Here is a 1,139-nt window from a genome sequence, read left to right as displayed (position 1 = left end):
CTCGGCGCTGGGAGCGGCGTTCGGGGCCTACCTGATGGTGCTGGCCGCCTTCAGCCCCTGCCCGCCCCTGGTGGGAAGCACCCTGGGGACGGTGCTGGTGGTGAGTCAGGGTGCTCGGGGGCCGGGGCAGGAGGGGAGAGCGGCAGGATGGGGCTGGGCTCTGGTAGCCCCTTCCCGTCGCTCCGTTGGGTTTCCCACGGCCGGTGGCTGCATGGCGAGGTGGGGTCAGTCCCGGGGTGCCATCCCATGTGGGTGCGGGGTGTCACCACCCCCGGTGGCTGCATGGAGGAGGTGGGGGTCAGTCCTGGGGTGCCGTCCCATGTGAGTGCGGGGTGTCACCACCCCCGGTGGCTGCATGGAGGAGGTGGGGGTCGGTCCCGGGGTGCCGTCCCATGTGAGTGCGGGGTGTCACCACCACCCGCTTGCATCTCCTTCCCCATGGGGTGCCCTCCGGCGTTGCCCGAGCCCCTGGACCCCCCCCCCCCCGGGGGGCAGGATGGGGCTCACGGGGCGCCTCTCCCGCAGGTGCTGGCCTGGATCCTCTTCGTGGGGCTCTTCTCCTACCTGAAGGCGGCGGTGGGCAGCCTGCTGCACGAGGCYGGCCGCGGCGCCCTGCTCTGGTGCGGGGCCGCCATCCAGGCGGGCTCCCTGCTCGGCGCCCTCGCCATGTTCCCCGTCGTCAGCGTCTACCGCCTCTTCCGCAGCGGGCAGGACTGCGTGGACGGCTGCGCCGCCTGAGCGGGCCCGGGGGGGGGGGGGGCCGCCGCGTGTCCCCCACCCCCCCCCGGCGTGGGCCCGGCCGGGCTCCCGCGGGTGGGCTGCACTCATATACCTCATTTTTGGAGCCCCTGCAGAGCTGGCGCTCGGCCCCATCGGTCCCCAACCCGGGCTCCGGCCGTGGGCGCCCAGCCCTGGAGCGGTGCGGCGCATCCCGGCCGGCATCGGGCTCTCAGGGCGGGGGGAGCYGGGTGGAGGCAGGAGCCCCCCAGGGAGGAGGGGGTCCGCAGCGCCGTCCCGGGCGCCTCGCTGCGTCGACCCCCCTCCCCGGGGCAGCTGGGGGGGGCCCTTGCGGAGCGGGAATAAAGTTTTGTACCGCTGACGTGCGGCTGGCGAGCGCTCCCTTCGCCGCGGGGGCTCGC

General features: G+C 74.9%; 1 protein-coding gene across 1 annotated transcript; it reads left to right on the top strand.

Moving 5' to 3' along the window:
- Positions 1-6: 6 nt before the first annotated feature.
- On the top strand, positions 7-1,099 carry LOC112970174 (solute carrier family 52, riboflavin transporter, member 2-like). Its single transcript, XM_026074269.1, has 2 exons — positions 7-100; positions 526-1,099. The coding sequence occupies exons 1-2, from the start codon at positions 35-37 to the stop codon at positions 736-738; spliced, it is 279 nt and encodes a 92-aa protein (XP_025930054.1). The 5' UTR covers positions 7-34; the 3' UTR covers positions 739-1,099.
- Positions 1,100-1,139: the final 40 nt, after the last annotated feature.

The sequence above is a fragment of the Apteryx rowi genome, unplaced genomic scaffold (assembly GCF_003343035.1).
Source record: "Apteryx rowi isolate R43461 unplaced genomic scaffold, aptRow1 scaffold_3844, whole genome shotgun sequence".
Lineage (NCBI taxonomy): Eukaryota > Metazoa > Chordata > Aves > Apterygiformes > Apterygidae > Apteryx > Apteryx rowi.
The sequence above is the reverse complement of the archived record's forward strand: the minus strand, read 5'-3'. Positions and strand labels throughout refer to the sequence as shown.